Genomic DNA, 19,366 nt, shown 5'->3' with positions numbered 1-19,366 from the left:
CCTCTGCCTCCCGAGTGCTGGGATTAAAGGTGTGCGCCACCACCGCCCGGCTTCTTTTTTTTTTTTTTTTTTTTTCCATTTGATATTTTTTGCTTCTTTTTCAAAGATCAGGTGTTCGAAGATGTGTGGATTGATATCCAGGTCTTCTGTTAGGTTCCATTGGTCCTCCTGTCTTATGCCAATAACTGAACAGTCCCTTGTCTCACAGAGGACTTCAGCCCTGGCCAGCAGGACATTCTCGTACTTTTCCTTGGCTACTGTCAGTCCAGTCTACTCAACAACCACACTCTGGTCACTTGAAATCGCTTAGCTTGGTCCATTTCATTGTTGTTGTTCTCTACTTTTTTTTTTTCTGTGTGAGACAGAGTCTCACTATACAGGCCTTACAACCCAGAATTTGATATGTAGTTCAGGATAGCCTTGGACTCATTGAGAGCCGCTGAGCTTTACCTCTTGAGTCCTGGGATTAAAGGAGTATATCACTATGCCTAGCCGAAAACAATTTTCATTGAGATATATTTACATATGTGATTTACTCATTTAAATGAGGCTGGGCAGAGTGGCAGAGTGGCAGGTGGGTGTGTGTGAGTTAGGAGCCAGACTGGTCCCTAAGACATCCAGGGGACTTCAGAGTTGTTTAGAGAAACCCTGTCTCAAAAAACTGAACTAAATAACTATTACAAGACTAAATAAAACAGAACTTTCCCTCGCTTGCCCCGGTCCCCAGAACCCCTGTGGCCAGACAGTTGCCTCCTCTTCTTTTTTTTTCCCTTGTGATGTTAGGGATTGGGCTCATGATTTGTGCATTCTAGACAAGCACTCTGTCACCGAGCTCTTTCCTAGTACAGCTGGCTCAGGTTTCTTTATAGTGTAAAGGCTATTTTCCTCCTCTTCTTCCTTCTCCTCCTCCTCTTCTTCCTCCTCCTCCTCCTTCTCCTGCTCCTCCTTCTTCTTCCACTTTTATTTATTTATTGATTGATTGATTTTTTTGCTTATTTTTGAGACAGGTTTTCTCCAGCACTTGCTGTCCTGGAACCTACTTTGTAGACCAAGCTGGCCTGGAATTCACAGAGATCTGCCTGCCTTTGCCTCCCAAGTACTGGAGTTAAAGGCGTGCACCACTACTACCATCTGAGGCTGTCTTCTAAGCCAAAGCGATTGCTGCTGGATGTGGTGGTGCTTGCCTTTAGTCTTTGCCCCCCGGAAACAGAAGCTGGTAGGTGGATCTCTATGAGTTCCTAGACAGCCTGGTCTACATAGTGAGTTCCTGTATGGCCTGGGTTGTGTAAAAAAGACCCTGTCTAAAAAAGAGCTGGAAAAATGGCTCATCAATTAAGAGCACTTAACTCTTGCAGAGGACGCTGGTGTGGTTCTCAGCACCCACATCATGACTCATAACCATAGCAACTCAAGTTCTAAGGGATTTCACACCCTCCTCTAGACTCTGCAGGCATCGGGCATGCATGTGGCACACATTCTTCCATGGAGGCAAAACACAAGTCTTGCAGCCAGCCTTGCTTAACGGAAGGGATACAATTTTACATCTTTATGGGTAGAGCATCTGGGACCTACTGGGAAAGAAGGAAGTGGTGAGGGTATCTTCGGAGGCTGGCTACCACACTGAACCCTGGGGGCATTCCAGATTAGAGAACAGTAAAACAAAAAGTGCTAACACCATCAGTGGGAAGAAGCAGCCGAATGGAAGCAAGCTATGGAAGGGTAAGGGCTGAGCTCTTCGGGCCTGCACTTGAGGTACTGAGCCTGTGTGTTTCCTCTGCGGCTTTCCTAGAGGAACAGGCAGTGCTAGAAGGGCGAGCTGGCGTGTGCTGCAGTCTGGGACTGAGTGTGTTTTGGGAGCAGAGTGCTAGTCCTCCCAGGAGAAGCGAGGACCTGCAGTTTTAAGGTCTGGCAACTTGTTTTTCAACACTTTTTTTTCTTTTTATCTTTTTTTGAAAGCATTTGTCTATTTATGTATATGTGAGGTTTTTGCATATACGTTTGCACACCCAAAAGTACTGGATTCCATGGGACTACAGTTATACTCAGACAGCAGTGATCCGCCATGTGGGTGCTGAGAATCGAACTCAGGATCTCTGGAGAACAGCCCGTGCTCTTAACTGCTGAGCCATCTCTCCAGCCTCACCCCACCTTTTTTTTTAAACAAGACAGGGTTTCTCTGTGTAGCCTTGGCTGTCCTGGAAAGAACTCACTTCAGACTGGCCTCAAACTCACAGACATCTGCCTTTTTCTGCTCCCTGACCCACCCAAAGGCATGTGCCACCACCACTGCCTGGCTATAAGAAGTTTCTTTTCTTTTTTCTTTTTATTTCTTTTTTGTTTTCTTGCTTATATTTCCGGACAGGGTTTCTCTGTGTAGATTTGGACTCTGTCCTGGAACTTGGTCTGTAGACCAGGCTGTCCTCGAACTCACAGAGATCCGTCTGCCTTTGCCTCCCAAGTGTTGGGATTAAAGGCCTGTGCCACCATTGCCCGGTTTATAAAAAGTTTCTTAAACAAGTTTTTCATAGAAACTTTATTTAGCTGGGTGGTGGTGGAGTATACAAAAAAAAGGGGGGGGAGAAACTTTATTTTAGCCAAATTCTGAAAAAACAAAATGTCCAAACCAATGTCCATGTGTATCTAGGTAAACAAATGATGATATAACTGGAGAATAGACTACTATTCGACAATAGAAAGGGAGGACCTAGGGTTTAGAGAACCACTCAACGGTTAAGAGCACTTGTTGCAGTTTGGTGTGGTAGTGGACACTTGTAATCTTTGCACTCAGGAGGCAGAGGCAGGAGAATCTGAGTTCAAGGCCAGCCTGGTCTACAAAGTGAGTTTCATGACAGTGAAGGCTACACAGAGAAACCCTGTCTTGAAAAACCAAAACCAAACCAAACAAAAAACCCTGATAATTGTAACAATAGAAGTACATCTTAAAAATATCTTTCTAGAAAGAAGGAATCCTTAGGATAGGCAGGGGTGGCACAAGTCTTTAATCCCAGCACTCAGAAGGCAGAGGCAGATGAATCTCTGTGAGTTTGAGGCCAGCCTGGTCTATGGAGTGAGTTCCAAGACAGTCAGGGCTACACAAAGAAATTCAATCTCAAAAAACAAAACAAAACATAAAACACGAACAACAGCAGAAACAAAAAACTCAGTGAATGAGTGAAGCCATAGACTAGTCCCTAATACCACAACATCAAATAGATAAATGAACACACAAATAAATAATAATGATGAAAGGGAGCTGGAGGTGTCCTTTAGGGTAGAGCACTTGTCTAGTCTGCTTGGTCCCCAGTACCACAAAGCAAATTAAAAACCTACATAGGACAATAAGTTGATCATAGATACATGCCTATGAGCACACGTGTGTGTTTGTACAAGTATGAGAAAGGAAGCAGAAGAATAGGCATGAAACTCATGACTGCCTTCCTGTGGGAAATGCAGGAGAAAGGGTGGAGTAAGCTTCAGGCAATGAAATTGTTTACTAGTAATGGGATATGTGCGTGTGTGTGTGCGTGCGTGCGTGCGTGTGTGTGTGCATGTGTGTGCGTGTGTGTATGTTGCTAGGGATCAAACCCAGAACCTCATGCAAACATTGTAGGCAGACATTTCTGTCCCACCAGCCATTCCCCAAATAACCACACAGAGACTTATTATTAATTATAAATGCTCAGCCAATAGCTTAGGTTCATTTCTAATTAGCTCTTATAATTTAGATTCACCCATTTCTATTAATCTACTGCCCCAGGCTCCTTTGCCTCGTGTACATACTTCCCATCTCATGGTGTCTCCTCACAGCTTCTCAGACTCTACCCTTCCTCCCAGCACCCTCCTAGTCTGGTTCTCCTACCCAATCCCATCCTTCCCAGCTATAGGCCGGTCAGGTCTTTTATTAACCAATGGGAGTAATACATATTTATAGAGAACAAATATTGTTCCAAAGCAATACATGCTTTACCACTGAACTGTAACTCCATCCTGGTGATGTCATATTTCTTTTGAAATTAGAAAGAAGGTTGGCATGAGAACACACACCTTTAATCCCAATATTCAGGAGTCAGAAGCAGATGGTTCTCTGTAATTTCAAAGACATCTATGACTGCATAGTGAGAGCCTGACTTAAAATAAAGAGTGAATATTGGTATAACTATATTTTTAATGTGTTCACAAATAACCTTGCATATATAATATGCAGATTTATGTGTATGTTTTTTTCTAGCCAGGCTTTCTCTGTGTAACAGTGCTGGCTATCCTGGAACTTGCTTTGTGGACCAGGCTGGTCTTCAACTCACAGAGACCTGCCTGCCTCTGCCTCCCAAGTTTTGGGATTAAAGATGTGTGTGACCTACCTCTGCAATACCACAGCAAACGTCGTTTAGTGTATGTTTGCATAGTCATGCAGTTACTTCCTTGTGGTAGATTCTTGGGTGCAAACTGTAGGTCAGACAGCACACTCAGGTCAGGAAGATGACTCAGTGGGTGAGAGGACACACCCCACAAGCCTGGCAGTCTGAGTTCAAATCCTGGAACAGAGGGTGGGAGGGAAGAACTGACTCTTGTCCTCTGACTTCCACACATATACTGTGGCACATGTGTATGTACCCACAGTCACACACAACCACAAGTTTCCCTCTAGAGAGATTTTGTAGAACTTTCCTTGGTGATGACGTAAGACTGTGTATGCCCTGTCTGGTTCTCATGAGCTGGCTCGTGAGCACTTGACATGAGGAAATGTTTTTTTTTTTTTTTTTTTTTTGTTTTTTGAGACAGGGTTTCTCTGTCGCTTTGGAGCCTGTCCTGGAACTAACTCTTGTAGACCAGGCTGGCCTCAAACTCACAGAGATCTGCCCGCCTCTGCCTCCCGAGTGCTAGGATTAAAGGCGTAAGTCACCACTGCCCGCTGACATGAGGAAATTCTAAGGATGGAATTTGAAATTGTATCTAAACAATCTGTGGGCCAGAGAGATGGTTCAGTGTGACTCCTGCAGGTCTCGGGGCTTGGAAACATCGTGTCTCTGGTCAGGATCCCTTGGTGTCATTAAGTGCTCCACCGTGTTTCAGAGTCCAAGGGACAGGCACAGAGAATGTGTGTCACAGGTGCTCTGAGCTCCCACGACTGCTTCTACCTGGCTGTTTATTTCATGCCAGTGGTAGATTTCCTCCAGCAAAGTTTCTGTGGCTGAAACGTGTGAAAGTCCACAGTGCAGGCTTCCTAGACTGCTTCCGGGTCAGAGGAGCCAAAGTGACTGGGCAGGAGGAAGAGCGCAGGCTGTTGGTAGGACAACTGTGCCTTTGGCTACTAGAGCAACCCAGGGCTGTGTATTGGGGGCTTGTTTGTATTAAAGGCCTTGACAAAGGTGACCATAAGGCACCCTATTGCCATCGGTATCTTGAGAACCGTTTTTCTCTCTTCTAGGGTAAAGCCCCCAAAGCTGTCATCAACATCAAGGACTTGAATGCCACCTTCCAGACAGAGAAGATAGGACATCCCCACGGTCTGCAGATCACCTACAGGAAAGAGGACCACACCAGGAATCTCTTTGTGTATCACGACAGTGGGAAGGTGAGATGACTCACGGAGTTTCTGCATTCTCCGGCATGGCACCCAGTCCTCTGGGCTCTGCTCCCGCCTCCACTGCACAGTTCATTGCGTGCTCACTCAGCTGCCCCTGAGACCTTCCTGCTGCAGCTGCTGAGGCTGCGGCTGCTACTGCTTGCCTTTGTCTAGTTCCACCTTGTAATGCAGCAGAGATCTGAGGGAGGCAGAGGGGATGTGGGAGATGAACCTTTCAAGTACTGGGAACATAGCTGGGTTACCTAGGCAGTACTATATAGCACAGTAGCTGGACAGTGTGCAGTCATCAGCGAGAGAAAAGTTAGCGGAGGGGACCGTAGCCAGAAATGGCAAATCTGAGGGTTGTGGAGGCACACACCAGGCCCTGGCACTCAGGAGGCAAAGTCAGGAGGATCTCTATGAGTTTGAGGCCAGCCTGCTCTATATAATGAATTGTATGTCAGCAAGGACTACCTAGTGAGACAACAGCAACAGCAACGCACCACACACACACAACAACATCAACAACAAACAAATGAACAATGAAGAAATGGCAAGTCCAGGTAGGGCTGGAGATTGTGATTTGGGAGGAAAGGTGGATAGACTGGGCCAGGGGTTTTCTTTCCATGTGCCACACTGGACCGATGTTACCTAAGACCTCGTGAGCCTTGTGCTGCACTTGAATGGCTCAGTGCAGCATTTGCTGCTTTTTGGAGAGGACCTAGGTTCAGTTCCCGACACCCACAGGCTGGATCACAACAGTCCATAACTTCAGTTCCAGGGTAGCCAGTGCCCTCTTCTGGCCTCCATGGGTACAAGGCACTTATGTGGTACATAGACATACACACAGGCAAAACATTTATGCACATTAAATAAAAACAAATAAGTATTTTAAGAAAATTATTTTAACTTACGTATGGGATGTTTTGCCTACAGGTATGTCTGTGTGTCGTGTGCACACCTCGTGCTCACTGAGGTCAGGATAGGGTATTGAATTCGCCCGGAATGAGAGTTACAAAGAGTTGTGAGATACCATGTGGGTGCTGGAAGTGTCTTAACTGCTGAGCCATCTGTCCAGCCTTAAAATAAATAAATAAATGGACTAGTCTTAGGGCACCCCAGACCCATTCAATTAGAAATTTTAGGAGAGGGGCTGGAGAGATGGCTCAGCGGTTAAGAGCATTGCCTGCTCTTCCAAAGGTCCTGAGTTCAATTCCCAGCAACCACATGGTGGCTCACAACCATCTGTAATGGGGTCTGGTGCCCTCTTCTGGCCTTCGGGCATACATGCAGAGAGAATATTGTATACATAATAAATAAATAAATATTTAAAAAAAAAAAGAAATTTTAGGAGAGTCTTGGGTGATTAGTTCTACAGTAAAGCTTGAGAAACAGTATGATCCTACAATCCCAGGGGTTTCAGACTGAGGCAGAAGGATCATGGGTTTGAGACTAAATTAGACTACATAGCAAGACAGGGAGACATCAGTCCCATTAGAGGAAGGCAGTCAAGCAAAAGGGTGTATGTGAGAGGTAACTGGTTCAGGTCTTCAGCATCGTTAGTGACGGAACAGGATGGAGATGCTAAGTGACCGTGGGGGAAGCACTGGCTGACACTCTGGGGTCATTTAACGTTGGTAGACATACTCTTGGTGACTGTTCTCTTTCATTTCTTTCTTTTTTCTTTTTTAGGTTTTTCGAGACAGGGTTTCTCTGTAGCTTTGGAGCCTGTCTTGGAACTAGTTCTTGTAGACCAGGCTGGCCTCCAACTCACAGAGATCCGCCTGCCTCTGCCTCCCGAGTGCTGGGATTAAAGGCGTGCCCCACCACCGCCCGGCTATTATTTTACAGTTTTTTTTTACAGTTACTTGCTCAGGATTATAGCAGACGTTGAGGACAATCGCTGTTTTTCTTTTTTTTTTTTTTTTTCTGAGACAGGGTTTCTTGAGTAGTCCTGCTTGCCCCGGAACTTGTTTTAGACCAGGCTGGCCTTGAACTTGCATAGATTTACTGTCTCTGCCTCCCAAATGCTGGGATTAAAGGTTTGTGCTACCACCACCCAGCTTGTTTTGTTTGTTTGTTTGGGGTTTTTGTTGGTGGTGGTGGTTTTGTTTTTGTTTTTCAGTGCTGGGAACTTGAGCATGTGCATACTGGGTACCTTTTTTCTGGGGTGGCCCCATTTACCTAATACCTAAGACCCAAAAACTTTTGTGTTTCATTTCTTACTTTTCCTTCTTTCTTCAGTAGGAGTCATGTTTGCTATGAAGCCCAGCTGGTCTTGAATTGGGAGCAAAGTAATCCTCCTACCTCAGCCTTCTTCCTGCTGAGATTAATACCCTGCCCAGAAAGCCCTTAACAAACACCAGGACAGGAGAGCTCAGAAGTCCAGGGGATTGGGCCCCTGTGTCTGGCCTGGGGGCTAGAAAGGAACTTGTTGAATCCTGTTGGAATTGTGTTCAAATGATTTTTTTCAGTCACGGCAGGGCCTCGCAGTCCTGCACCATAGCTATCCGAGCAAGTCTTTCAGCCTCCTCATCCCAAATTCCTGGGTGAGAGAGCATACCTGATAGATCCAGTCCAGCCTCTGTACCAGTCCAGCTGCTAAAGCCAAGGCAGGGTGGGGCTTGTAGGGTGTGGAGTTGAGGATCAGGGCGGCACTTCTCAGAGGAGAAAAGCTTGAACAGGAGCCAAGTGCCTGAGAATCTATTCCAGCATCTCAGCTAACCTATGGGGTGGATGAACTGTGGTAGGTAAGAGGGCGGAGGTCAGGAGGGAGGAGGAGCACGAGGCGATGTGAGTGTGGGGGGTGGGGGTGAGTGGCAGGCACGCAGGACAGGTGCACTGCAGAACCTAGGACATGCTACTGTCCGTCACCAGGGGCTATTGAGTATTTTTATATTTTATTGATATATATATATAAATACATATTTTAATATGTAAAATATATTTGTTTATATGTTTACATTTTATATAGCTTTATATTTATAGTTTAAGTTATAATACTCGGTTGATAGCAACTTTTAGGACTAGCAGACCCAGGTCCCTATGCAAGGTCTCAGGTCGGAGGAGATTTAGTGTTTAGAATACTTGGAGGCATCCCAGTGCAAAATGACACATTGCATTACGATCTTGGCACCATCTTACCCTGTGTTTCATTTTGCTGTTTTATGTATATAGGTATTTTGCCTGTGTGTATTATCTCTATGCCACGTGCATGCACTGACTGTGGAGGTCAAAAGAGGTCATCAGATCCCCTGAAACGTGAATTACAGATGGTTACAGGCTGCCAGTGCGTCCTGGGAATCAAACCCAGACCCTTTGTAAGAACAGCCAGTGTTCTCAATCCCTGAGCCATCTATCTCTCCAGCCCCTTGCTCTGTATTGAAGCTACTAATTGTCTCAGCATAAGTTTTCTTCTGGTTTATTTTAGACAGGGTCTCACTATGTAGCTCTGGCTGTCCTAGAACTTACCATGTAGACCAGGCTGGTTTCAAGTGCACATAGATTTACTTACCTCTGCCTGAGTACTAGGATTAAAGGATTAAAGGTGTGTTGCTACCATGCCCAGCCTCAGTAAAAATTTTAAAGGAAAGTTTCTCTAGGAAAAAAAAAGAAAGAAAGACAGGAAGAAGAACTGAAGAAAGGATGGATGTGTTGATAATAATTATAGTACTTGGGAGGTAGAGGTAGAAGGCTCACAACAAAGTTCAAATGTGGGCTACATGGCAAGAGCCTGTATCCAAAATAACAATAGAATAAAAGGTGTGGTAGTGCACACCTGCAGTCCTAGTATGGGGAGGAAGAAGCGGGAGAATCAACAGTTCAAGGCGAGCCTCTGCTACTTAGCTGTTTGAGAAGGCCAGCTTGGGCTACAGGACTGTATCTAAAAAAACAAAAGCAAACAAACAAAAAAGTAAAAAGGGCTCTGGCGATACAGATTAGCTGTAGCGGGCTTCCCTAAATAATGTAAAAAGGAGCTGGGTGGTAGTGGCACGTGCCTTTAGTTTCAACACTCGGGAGGCAGAGACAGGCAGATCTCTGTGAGTTCGAGGCCAGCCTGGTCTACAAGAGCTAGTTCCAGGACAGGCTCTAAAGCTGCAGAGAAACCCTGTCTCAATAAGCCAGAAAAAAAAAATACTGTAAAAAGGGGCAGAGTAGCCGGGCGGTGGTGGCGCACGCCTTTAATCCCAGCACTCGGGAGGCAGAGGCAGGCGGATCTCTGTGAGTTCGAGACCAGCCTGGTCTACAAGAGCTAGCTCCAGGACAGGCTCTAAAGCTGCAGAGAAACCCTGTCTCGAAAAACAAAACAAAAAAAAAAAAAAACAAAAACAAAAAGGGGCAGAGTGGGGCTGGAGAGATGTGGAGAGATGGAGAGAGTGGGGCTCAGCAGTAAAGAACACTTGCTGTTCTTGCAGAGGACCTGAGTTCAGTTTCCAGTGCTCACATGGTGGCTTAAAGCTGCTCATAGCTCCAGTTTCAGGGTTCCGAGGTCTCTTCTATCCTCCACGGGCAGCACACACACTTGGGTGCACATGCGCACATGTAGGTCCTCACACGTACCCGTAAACTGAAAGCGTGGGGGAGACTGAAGGAGGGAGAAAGGATGTCTGATCAGAGAGCAGCTGAGAAAGCCTTGGACCATCTCCAGTGAGATGATGCTGCCCCACGGCCATGAGCGACGTATTCTCTCACTGTGACAATACAAAAGTTCATCTAGTTGTGGCCTGTGTGCATCCCAGGTCCTGAGTCTCTCTGATGAAGGAATGTCTCTATATGTAGTCTCCACACACCCAAAGACCAAAGAAGTATGCGTGTCCCCACAGCACCGAGAGTCTTAGGGTGAAGGGATGTAGTCTCAGGCCCACTCCACACCAATGAGTCTCCTACTAGGAATCCAGGTGATTCTCAGAAATTTTAGGAAGTATACTAAACCATGTGTGTAGGTCACATTGGCCTTTTTCCGTGGCTGGGAGCTCTTCCTGTCTGTGACTTCCGACTAGCTCAGGGCAGTCCCCTGGGCTCTGACATCGTCCTCTCCAGATGTTTCTAAATGGGACTGTGTGGTGTGTATGTTTGCCGAACGCATGTGCGTGTGCTGTAGCCGTGTTACCTCTGGCCCTGCCACCAAGGTCCTCCCACATCCACCCATCTCACCACTGTGTGTACTTTGAATTTTCCCTGGCAGGAGATAGTGGATTGGTTCAACGCTCTCCGTGCGGCCCGCCTGCAATACCTAAAACTGGCCTTTCCTGATCTCCCGGAATCTGAGGTGAGCTAAGTGTGGGCGTGGCTTCTGAGTCTCTCATCCCTTCCCTTTTTTTCTTCCTGTCTCCAGACCCCTAAGATACTCAGAGGCTAGACTAGGCTTATTTATAAAGCCCAAGGAGACTGGAGAATTTGAACCTCTTTCTGACCTCTCCCACTAAAATGTGCAGATGAGCCTTACATACTGTATACAAAGTGCTTTTGACCCATTTCAGCTCATAGCTCTTGCTATACAGTAATTACTTAGAACAGGTAAATGGGCTGGGTGATCATTCCTGTTATGTGAGTAATGGACCAGGCCCTTCCCTGGCTATCCCTGCTGTGTGTGGTGGTGCCCTGTCCTTGGGAAGATGTTGGGGCTCTCCTCATTACAGGATTATATCTGCCTGTGCTGGCAAAGGTAGCAGTAAGCAGAGAAGTTCATTTTGATTGTCCCTAGACATGTGGGACCTCTGTCTATTTCCTGATGGGGAAGCTAGAATGACATGGGGCAGAGGATGATATTTTAAGCCAGGAGGCCTAGGCTCTTATGGATGCTCTGCCCATGACATGCTATGTGACCCTTACAGGTCACAGGCCTTTCTTTCAGAAAGATGGTCATTGGTCCAGGTCTCCTTGAGGTTCCCTCTACCTATGAAGTTCTGTAATTGAGGATGTGGGTTTGCTGCTTTTTTTTAAAATATAGTATTGTTTGTTTGAGACACAGTCTCAATGTAGCCCAGGCTGGCCTAGAACTCACAGAGATCTACCTGCCTCTGCCTCCTGAGTGCTGGAATCAAAGGTGTTCACTACTACTAAGCCAGCCTCGAGGACGTTTAAGCTTCCCATTAAAAGGATTGTTGTTTAGGTAATAGGGACAAAGGTACCATGCTGATCCTTGGATCTGTCTGTCTGTCTGTCTTTCTTTTTGACAGAATCTTTTACAATCAAGGCTGGCCCAGAACTAACTATGTAACTAAGAATGATGAACTCCTAACCTCTACCTCCCAAATACTGATATTACAGGTCCACCTGCCACACCTGAAATCCTGAACTTTCTTTTCCTTGGGTTTTTTTCCTTTCCTTTCCTTTCTTTCTTTTTTAAGTTTTGACATATGTTTATTTATTCTGTGTGTGCACTAAGCCATCTTATCAGCCTTAATCCTGGGGTTTCGTGTGTGTGTGTGTGTGTGTGTGTATGTGTAAGCCGGAAGTCAGCCTCATGTGTCACTCCTTGGCTGCCACCCACCTTTATTTTCTTGAGACAATCTCTCTTCATTGGCTTGGGCTCTCCCATCAGGCTAGGCTGGCCAGAGAGACCAAAGGACCCTCCTATCTGTGTCCCTCCAGTGCTGAGACTGCTACACTCACGACCATGTTCAGTTTTTTTAGGTGGATGCTTTTGCTCCAAGTTGGGTCCTCAGGCTTGCACGGCAAACATTTTAGCCCCAAGACCATCTCCTCAGCCTGATCCTGGAGTTTCTTAGTCTCATCTGTTAGACCTTCGCTGAAAGTCTAAATGGTCCTCAATTCCCAGGGTTTACAGGGAGCTGAGTTCCCCGGGATAGGGTCGACTTCAGGCCCAGTGATGTACCCAGTGAGAAGTTCCCTAGACACAGTTTCAGCAAGGCTAGGGGTCAGGGCTCAAAGCTGTGCTATGCTTAGTCAGCTCCCCCCCTCCCCGCCCCCAGCTGGCTGCTGCTGGCTCAGTGAAGTCTAGAGTGCTGACCGCAGCTGACCCAGCAGAGGGGAGGGGACGGAGCAAGTGCTCAGCCTTGTTTAATCCGGCCTGGCTTCCCATGTTTGCTAACCTGTGTGGAGGAAGTTAGTCTTTGACCAGTGTCCTCCATGTTCCCTTCATCAGCCGATACCATCCCTGCCCTGCCTGCCCCTCTTTCCTGTCTTCGCTATGTTTAAGGGTGGTACCCAGGCTTAAGAATTTGGGCTGGAAACCAACGTTTTTTGCAGGGTCATAATGGTTTCATCTGAAATGCCGTGTGGCTCAGTAGTAAAGCGCTTGTCTAGTTTGTGTTAGACCCCAAGTCCCATTCTCAGCACAAGGGAGAAAAGCTAGGCTTGCTGGCCTATAATCCCATCACTCTGGAGGCTGAGGTGGGAGGATTGTTGAAGGTTTGAGGCCAGCCTGGGCCATATAGTGAGTTCAAAATCAGGCCAGCTTGGGATACACAGGAAACGTGTCGGTTGTGGGAGAAGGACAGAAAGGAGGAACGGAGGGAGGAGATGATAAAGTACACAGAGTGCCACTGGAGTCAGAGAGCCCAGTGTGCTGCCCAGCAAGCGACATCACCCCTAAGCTGCGGGGTGCCCATCCGGCATTCACCATGGCCCCATGCCACCTGCCAGGCTATCATGAAAACAGACCGAGCCGGTGTCTGAAGTTCCGGGGAGAGTCCTGAAGGGGAACTCCAGCCAGGTGGCTTCCCTTGTTTCTCTTGCTCCCCTCGGCCTCGATTAGCCCTGCACTGGCTCAAACTCGGAATACAGAACACGGGGGCCTCGATTTTCTCCAAACAGAGAATAAATCCTATAGACTATGTCTGAGGAGAAATGAAATAGTCTAGTGTAGATTTTCATTTTGGGCTACAACTTCTCTCTTGCTTCCTCAGCTTTGCCCCTGCAACTCCAGGGATCCTGCTGCTGTTCTTGGCATCTAGGCTGCCATTTGAAGCCCTAGATTTGTCTGGTTCTCCTTTCCCCACTTCCAGGAAGCACAGGAAGTCGTGGTCTTCTCTGAGCATAGGAAAGCGGGCTGTGAGGGCTGGTGGAGATAAGGAAATGGACCCTCAGAGACAGAAGCCTTACCAAGGTAGCAGCTGGTCGAGGCTATGGTGCTAACATTCTGGTCTCCTAATGCCCAATCCAGAGTTTTCTCTATTTGTCCACCCTGGCATTGCCTCTTCCTGGCCTGTGTCACATTCTGTGACCAGGTCTCGGCTGGCACGGTGGGGTGTCTGGTCAAAGGGCTCTGCTGTCCTTACATTTCAGAAGCGTCGTGTGATGGTACACAGGCCTGCTGCCTGTCAGCCCTGAGCGTGAATCCCACCTCTGTATGTTAGCAGTCACATGACTTCCACAAGGTCTCCACTCACATCTCTATGGCCTAGTTTCTTAGTGAGTTTGGTGAGGCTGATAAAATCTACTACCCAGGGGGGTCGGGATTGTACCCTGAGCCTGCTACAGCAGGCAGGTGGGTTTTCCCTCCTTCTGTTCTTCTGTTTGGTTGTTTGAGATAAGGTTTTTCTATGTAGCCCTAGCTATCTTGGAACTCACTCTGTAGAACAGGCTGGCCTCAAACTCAGAAATCTGCCTGCCTCTCTGCTTCCCAAGTCCTGGTATCGAAGGCATTCGCCACCATGCCTGTCAACAAGTGAGTCTCTTGACAGCCTTGCCTGAATCTATAATCTGGGATGAATGAAGTACTTAAGTCATGACTGCACCATGCTGGAAAACTACAGATGGGGGGCTGGAGAGATGGCTCAGTGGTTAAGAGCATTGCCTGTTCTTCCAAAGGTCCTGAGTTCAATTCCCAGCAACCACATGGTGGCTCACAACCATCTGTAATGAGGTCTGATGCCCTCTTCTGGCCTGCAGGCATACATGTAGACAGAATATTGTATACATAATAAATAAATAAATAAATATTAAAAAAACTACAGATGAATCAGGGCCCGTGCACTGGCTTTGTTGAACTATTTGCATTACACCCAGCACACACTTCAAATATGATCCATCAGCCATGAGAACACTCCCTTCTCCACTCCAAACTTCTCCTGGATCTGATTAGGGAGTCAGCCTTGTTTCTCCCTGCAGCTCGTGCCTCTCATCACCAGGAACTACCTCAAACAAGGCTTCATGGAGAAGACCGGTCCAAAGGTACATTTTCTGGGTTATTTAACGTGGTCCTATCACAACCACCAATAAAGTAGAAAAGTGTGGATGGGAGCGGGAAGGAGGGCTGAAGAGAGAGGAAGAGGAAGAATGCCAGTATCTGTGAGTCTCTGTGTTGAGGGATGGAGTAGGCTGTTGTGTGAAGCCCGCATTGCTCTCGCGGTTTCTTCCTCTCGGGTACCACTTTATCGTCTTCATCAATGTCTTTCCTCTGTCACCATTAGACTTTAGCTAACCCTGGGAAAGCAGTGCTGAGAAGGAATCCCCTGGAGAGACAGCTCTGAGCGCCAGGCGTCCACCAAGACAGAGCAAGGGAGACAGTCTGAAAAAAACATGACCCTGTATCCTGTCTCCTCCCCCTCACCAGGGCCTGTGCTTTTGCTATTATCTCTCCTATCTAAGGAGGAAGAGGAGCTGCCCCTGAGGGGAGGAGCCTGGGGTTTCCTGTGAGCCAGACAAGGGTTGCACAAACCCAGATTCTTAGGCTGAGGCAGAGGAATGCCAGCTAGCCTGGCCTACATAACAAACTCAAAGTCAGTCTGCACCATTTAGTGAGCACCTCCTCCCATCTCAAAATAAAAAAAAAATAATAAGGTGAGGTGGGGGTGTGGTGTGTAGCTCGAGGTAAAGGGCTTGCTTAGCATGTGGAAGGTCAGGTTCAATGTAAAAATACAGTCGTCATAATGTGTTACAGGATGACTGTTAGGAGACCCCTGCAAGGTGTTGGGGGACAGTGTAAAAGAAAACCTTAGGAGCCAGATGGTGTCTTTAAAACCAGCAAGGCAGGTGGAGCTCTGATTCAAGGCCAGCCTGATCTACTGAATGAGGTCCAGATAATCAAGGCAATAAGACAATACAGAGAAAAAAAAAAGAAAAGAAAAAAGAAAAAGAAAGAAAGAGAGAGAGAGGAAATCCTCAGGAGTTGGAAATGTGGTCAAATGGTGGTTGGTGTACAAGGCTCCTTCCCTCAGAAACCAGGCACACAGTCACAGTCCCTGGCTTCCGCCTCAGGCCTTTCTCTCCCCTGACCTAGGCTGCACTTTCAACTTTGTGAGTAGGAGCCACTTCTGACTTTCCTGGCTTCCTTTTTCTGAGACTTCTTTGTCGCAGTCCGAGAAAGAGGGAAGTACCCCTTCACTCCTAGGCAGCACCTAGCGGTGTGGAGCAAAGCAAGGGGGAGAGAAGAGGTGAGGGCAGAGAGGGGCTGGGCTGAGCCCTCAGAGTCTGAGCAGGTGCTGGCTCCTTTCATTCCAGCACTCCTAAGGCAGAAGTTGGGGGATCCCTGAAAGTTCCAGATCAGCCAACACTACACAGTGAGACCCTGTCTCAAAACAAACAAACAACCCAGAGTCTGAGGAGGTGTTCAGACTTGTGGACCCTAGAACCAGTTGGGCTGGACTCCAATCTCAGCCCTGCTCCAAAGCCATCAGCAGGGGAGGGTATGCATGCCTAGGACCTGGCCCCAGGGAGACACTCCCTGTGTCTGGTTGCAGAAATCAGGCTGGAGAACCAGTGCAATGACCTCTTCTCTGAGCTGGCCCTGACCTCTCTGCCTGGTTTAGCCAAGTCTGGTAAAGAGGTTCCTCCTTTTGCAGCACAGAGAACCCTTCAAGAAAAGATGGTTTGCTCTGGATCCCTTGGAGAGGAGGCTACTGTATTATAAGAACCCTCTGGTAAGAGCCATTCCTGATTCCAGCCTTAGTGTGTCCCCAGTCAGAGGGGCTTGTGCTGATCTCAGAATATACAAAAAGGCCGGCTCTCAGGATCCCAGGACAGGGGAACCTGTAACAGGAAAGCCTGTACCCCCGATTCTCGCTCAGCTCTGTTCAGGATCCCCAGTGCCGACAGCTGTGCTTAAGGTAAGGTGCAACCAACCACTCCCTGTAACCTGGAGGTCTGGAGTAGAGCGGTTAGGGTTGTGGGTCAGGAACCAGTTTGCTCTAGTCTCAGCCCTGCCAGTGTAGAGCCATGCCCTGGGCTGGGTATGCGCTTAGCTTGCCATGCTGTATTTCCCTTCTGACTAAACTATTGGCTTAGCATGAATGCCTTGCTCAGAAGGGGCCATGATGAGTATACAAATTGCTAACATGTAAACCACTCGGGCTAGGGCACCAGCCTGTAATCCCAGCCACAGGGGAGGCTGAGACAGTTGGATTGCAAATTCAAAGACTTCCTGGGCTTCAGAATAAATTCAAGGCCAACCTGTGTAATTTAGCAAGACCTTGTCTCAAAATTAAAAAGAGATAGAGAGCGGGGATTAAGCTCAGCAGTAGAGGACTTGCCTATTGTGTTTGAGACTCTATGCTCAATCCCCAGTGCCTAAAGCAAAGCGAGAATCCAGCCTTTGAGTTCCCAGTGCCTGGTGTAGTCTCTGCATGTTAGTGTTTTCAGCAGACTAGTATGCAATATCTTTGAGGTTTTAATTTGTAGTCGCACCTGGCAATGTCACGCGCACACCTCTTTTCCGAGCTTGACCTTGGGCCTGGCAGGGCTGGATAACCACGTGCCTTCCATTTTCAGGATGCTTTCGAGCAGGGCCAGGTTTTCCTGGGAAGCAATGAGCAGGGGTATGAGGTATGCGAAGACCTGCCCAGGGGCATCCGAGGGAATCGCTGGAAGGTTGGACTCTCTGTCATCACTCCAGAGCGGAAGTTCATCTTCACCTGCCCCAGTGAGAAGGAACAGCGGGAATGGCTGGAGAGTCTGCAGGATGTCCTGTCCAGTCCCCTGTCGCCCCTCCACCTCCTCAGTGAGAAACAGTGCGGGCGGGGGGAAGGGGGGGAGCTTGGGGGTTCTTTTGGGTGAGGGCAGAAAAGGGCTCTTTCACTGTGGTCCCGGAAGGGCCTGACTCAGCGTTTGGAGTTGCCCTTACTTCCTGCCAGAGAAAAGCACATGCATTGCACATTACTACCAGAAAGTCCCCTCTGCACCAAGTTCCTCTAGGCAGTTGTCTTCATGAGCTTCAGGCGGAGTCTGGCCCTAGCAGAACTGTGGGAGGCTGGCTCTACCAAGCTCTCAGATTCTCCCCACTCTTGTCCTTTTTCTCATAAGAGCTGGCCTGGTATCCTTAGCAGAGGTCACCCTGCCAGCCACCCTCCCAGAATTCTGGATTCCTCCCCACGCAGAAGGAAGGCTATTTTTAGTTTTCTCCCTATCTTCAAGCCTCTGTTTTGCTGTCTCCCTCCCCTGCTCCTTCTTTTCACCCCGCATGTGTCACAAGGAGACTGTTCCCCTTTGTCGTCAAAAGCAGAGATGTGCTGAGTTCAGGAGGAAACATCTGGCCCGGAGCCGAGCTTCTGGGGTGGAAAGGAAAAAGTTCTCTGTTTGGAGAAGTACAGTGAACAGGTGACCCCAGCAGTCCCAGGGGAAGCCCTTGTGCCTTCCTAGACTCACCAGTATAAACGCAACTGTCGGACTAGAGAGATGGCTCAGCGGTTAAGAACATTGGCTGGTCTTCCAGTTCCGTTCCCAGCAACTACATGGTGACTCACAACCTTCTATAATGGGATCTAGTGCCCTCTTCAGGCATGCAGGTATTCCTGCAAGGCACGCATACATAAAAATTAACTGTCATATCCTGGTGTGGTGTGGTAGCTAGTGCTGCCTTTAATCCCAGCACTTGGGAGGTAGAGGCAGGTAGAACTCTGTGAGTTCAAAGCCAGCCTGGGCTACACACTGGGTTCCAGGGCTACACAGTGAAACTCTGTCTCAAAAAACCAAAACCAAAACAAACAAAAGCCCAACCAATAACTGTCTTCACTCTCTGTCCAGTTCCCAAAGCCAAGGACACAGGAGGTAATTGAGGACACACTTCAACCTTGTACTCTGTCCTCTCTGGGCCCGACGCTCTGTGTCTCTGCCCTGCTTTCCTCTTCCCTTATCCCTATGTGTCAGCCTCCTGTCTATCTCCTTCAGTCTGTTTTTCCTGTTTAATTCTCATTTAAAGTTTCTCTTTGCTCTCAGTGCTGCTCTGGTCCCTCTTTCATGGCACCTTTGTCCCCTGGGCTACGCCTTCCCTGCAGCAGGACCTCACTAGCACTGTCTCCTTACCCAGCCTTCCTGCTTCCCTTGCAGCTGCATCAGCAGAGAGTGGCTGTGGCCTCAGGTGACCCATCTCAGAAGAGTTGGCTGGCCACCGAGCACCTGAAATCCCCGAGAAGTGTTCACCTCTGCCCTGGTTGTCCAGAAGGAAGCCCCGAGACCAGCAGCAGCTGCCCCGTCTGTGAACTCTGTCAAGATGGAGGGTGTGGTTTATCTTGTGGCTCCCAGGATCCTTCCAGAAAACATTTCGCAGTCTGGGGAGCTGGTACTGAGAAGAATGTAGCTCTCCAAGCTTAGAAGACCTGAAGGCTTTCTCATATTTGCACCGAGAGCTGGGTGCAGTGATGCATGCCTGTGGAGAGGCAGGAGTGCCGTGAGTTTGGTGCCAGCCTGGACCATACAGGGAGTTCAAGTGCAACCTGAGCTACATAGCAAGACCTTGTTTCGAAAAACAAAAACAAAAACAAGTGAACAGAAACAAAATCTACAGAGAGGTAGAGACATTGCAATACAAAAAGCACCCTCAGCATCAAGATTGTGCAAGTAGGAAAAAAAATGTAAATCTGAACCCAACTACAAAGAAATAATAAGATATTTTAATATTACTTA

General features: G+C 47.8%; 1 protein-coding gene across 2 annotated transcripts in view; it reads left to right on the top strand.

Moving 5' to 3' along the window:
* Positions 1–19,366, top strand: part of Adap2 (ArfGAP with dual PH domains 2) — a 29,805-nt gene extending 10,439 nt beyond the window's left edge. For both annotated transcript variants that reach the window (XM_038324931.1, XM_038324930.2), the window contains exons 6-11: positions 5,426–5,572; positions 10,749–10,832; positions 14,639–14,701; positions 16,312–16,389; positions 17,237–17,465; positions 18,791–19,366. In XM_038324931.1, coding sequence (XP_038180859.1) covers positions 5,426–5,572; positions 10,749–10,832; positions 14,639–14,701; positions 16,312–16,389; positions 17,237–17,465; positions 18,791–18,825 — 636 coding nt within the window. In that variant the 3' untranslated portion in view covers positions 18,826–19,366. The remainder of the gene's footprint in view (positions 1–5,425; positions 5,573–10,748; positions 10,833–14,638; positions 14,702–16,311; positions 16,390–17,236; positions 17,466–18,790) is intronic.

Source organism: Arvicola amphibius, chromosome 4, assembly GCF_903992535.2.
Source record: "Arvicola amphibius chromosome 4, mArvAmp1.2, whole genome shotgun sequence".
Lineage (NCBI taxonomy): Eukaryota > Metazoa > Chordata > Mammalia > Rodentia > Cricetidae > Arvicola > Arvicola amphibius.
Note: the sequence above shows the minus strand (reverse complement) of the source record. Positions and strands in the feature narration are given on the sequence as shown.